Source organism: Trachemys scripta, chromosome 24, assembly GCF_013100865.1.
Source record: "Trachemys scripta elegans isolate TJP31775 chromosome 24, CAS_Tse_1.0, whole genome shotgun sequence".
In the NCBI taxonomy this organism is placed as follows: Eukaryota; Metazoa; Chordata; order Testudines; family Emydidae; genus Trachemys; species Trachemys scripta.
Window position 1 is genome coordinate 9,593,353 of NC_048321.1, and position 1,123 is coordinate 9,594,475.

At 68.2% G+C, this 1,123-nt stretch overlaps 1 protein-coding gene across 1 annotated transcript in view; it reads left to right on the top strand.

Moving 5' to 3' along the window:
* The first annotated feature begins 845 nt into the window (after positions 1–845).
* Positions 846–1,123, top strand: part of UBQLN4 (ubiquilin 4) — a 14,813-nt gene continuing 14,535 nt past the window's right edge. Inside the window, exon 1 of the mRNA XM_034756614.1 lies at positions 846–1,007. Coding sequence (XP_034612505.1) covers positions 846–1,007 — 162 coding nt within the window. The remainder of the gene's footprint in view (positions 1,008–1,123) is intronic.

The following is a 1,123-nucleotide window of genomic DNA, read 5'->3' on the forward strand; positions in this document are numbered from 1 at the left end:
GATCCCAACATTCCATCCCCAGCTACCATGGAACCCTTTGATCCCAACATTCTGTCCCCGCTACCACAGAAGCCTTTGATCCCAACATTCCGTTCCTGCTACCACAGAACCCTCTGATCCCAACATTCCATCCCCAGATACCACGGAACCCTCTGATCCCAACATTCCATCCCCTCTACCACAGAACCCTCTGATCCCAACATTCCATCCCCTCTACCACAGAACCCTCTGATCCCAACAGTCCATCCCTAGCCATAGGTGCTGGAACTAGGGGGGCTGGCTGCTGGAGGTGCTGCTGTACCCCCTGGCTTGAAGTGGTTTCATTATATACAGGGTTTACAGTTTGGTTCAGTGGCTGTCAGCACCCTCACCGTACAAATTGTCCCAGCAGCCCCGTCCCTAGCCGCCAGGGAACCCGCTAATCCCGACATTCAGTGCTTCTCCGGTTCAAGGGACATCACCCGACCTATTCTGCCGGCTGTCAGACTAGGAACCCAAAGGAAAGAATGCCACACGGTCTACCCCACCCCCCGCCCCAGTTACCCCCTCCTGCCCCGAGTCCTTCCCCCACCCTGCCCCGTGAGTCCACCCCTCCCTCCCCCTGCCGCTCCCACTCCGGTCCGGACTCCGAACCCTCCGTGGCTCGCCCAGCACTGCGGCTCCCTCCCTGGTCCCGCTCCCCTGTTGCCCGCACTGAGATCCCCTCCCCGCTCCCCCGGCTGCAGTTCCCCGCCTGGCCGCGCGGGGGCGGTGTGCGCAGGGCTCTCTCCCCCGGCAGCGGCCGGGCGCCGCTCTCCCCACGCCGGCTGCCCCGGGCTGGCTGGCTGGCTGGGCGGGCGGCGAAGATGGCGGAGCTGAGCGGCGGCGGCGGCGGCCCGGGCCCCGGCGGGGAGGGCGAGGCGGAGCTGGGCGGCTCCGGGCCCGGGGGGCTCCTCATCCGGGTCACGGTGAAGACCCCGAAGGACAAGGAGGAGATCGTCATCGGGGACGGCGCCTCCGTGCGGGAGGTGGGGCCGGGCCGGGCCGGGGGGTGCGGGCGGGGCCAGGGGCCGGGGGGTGCGGGCGGGAAGTGGGGCCGGGCCGGGGGGGAGACTGGGCCGGGGGCTGCGTGGGGGGGGGGGCG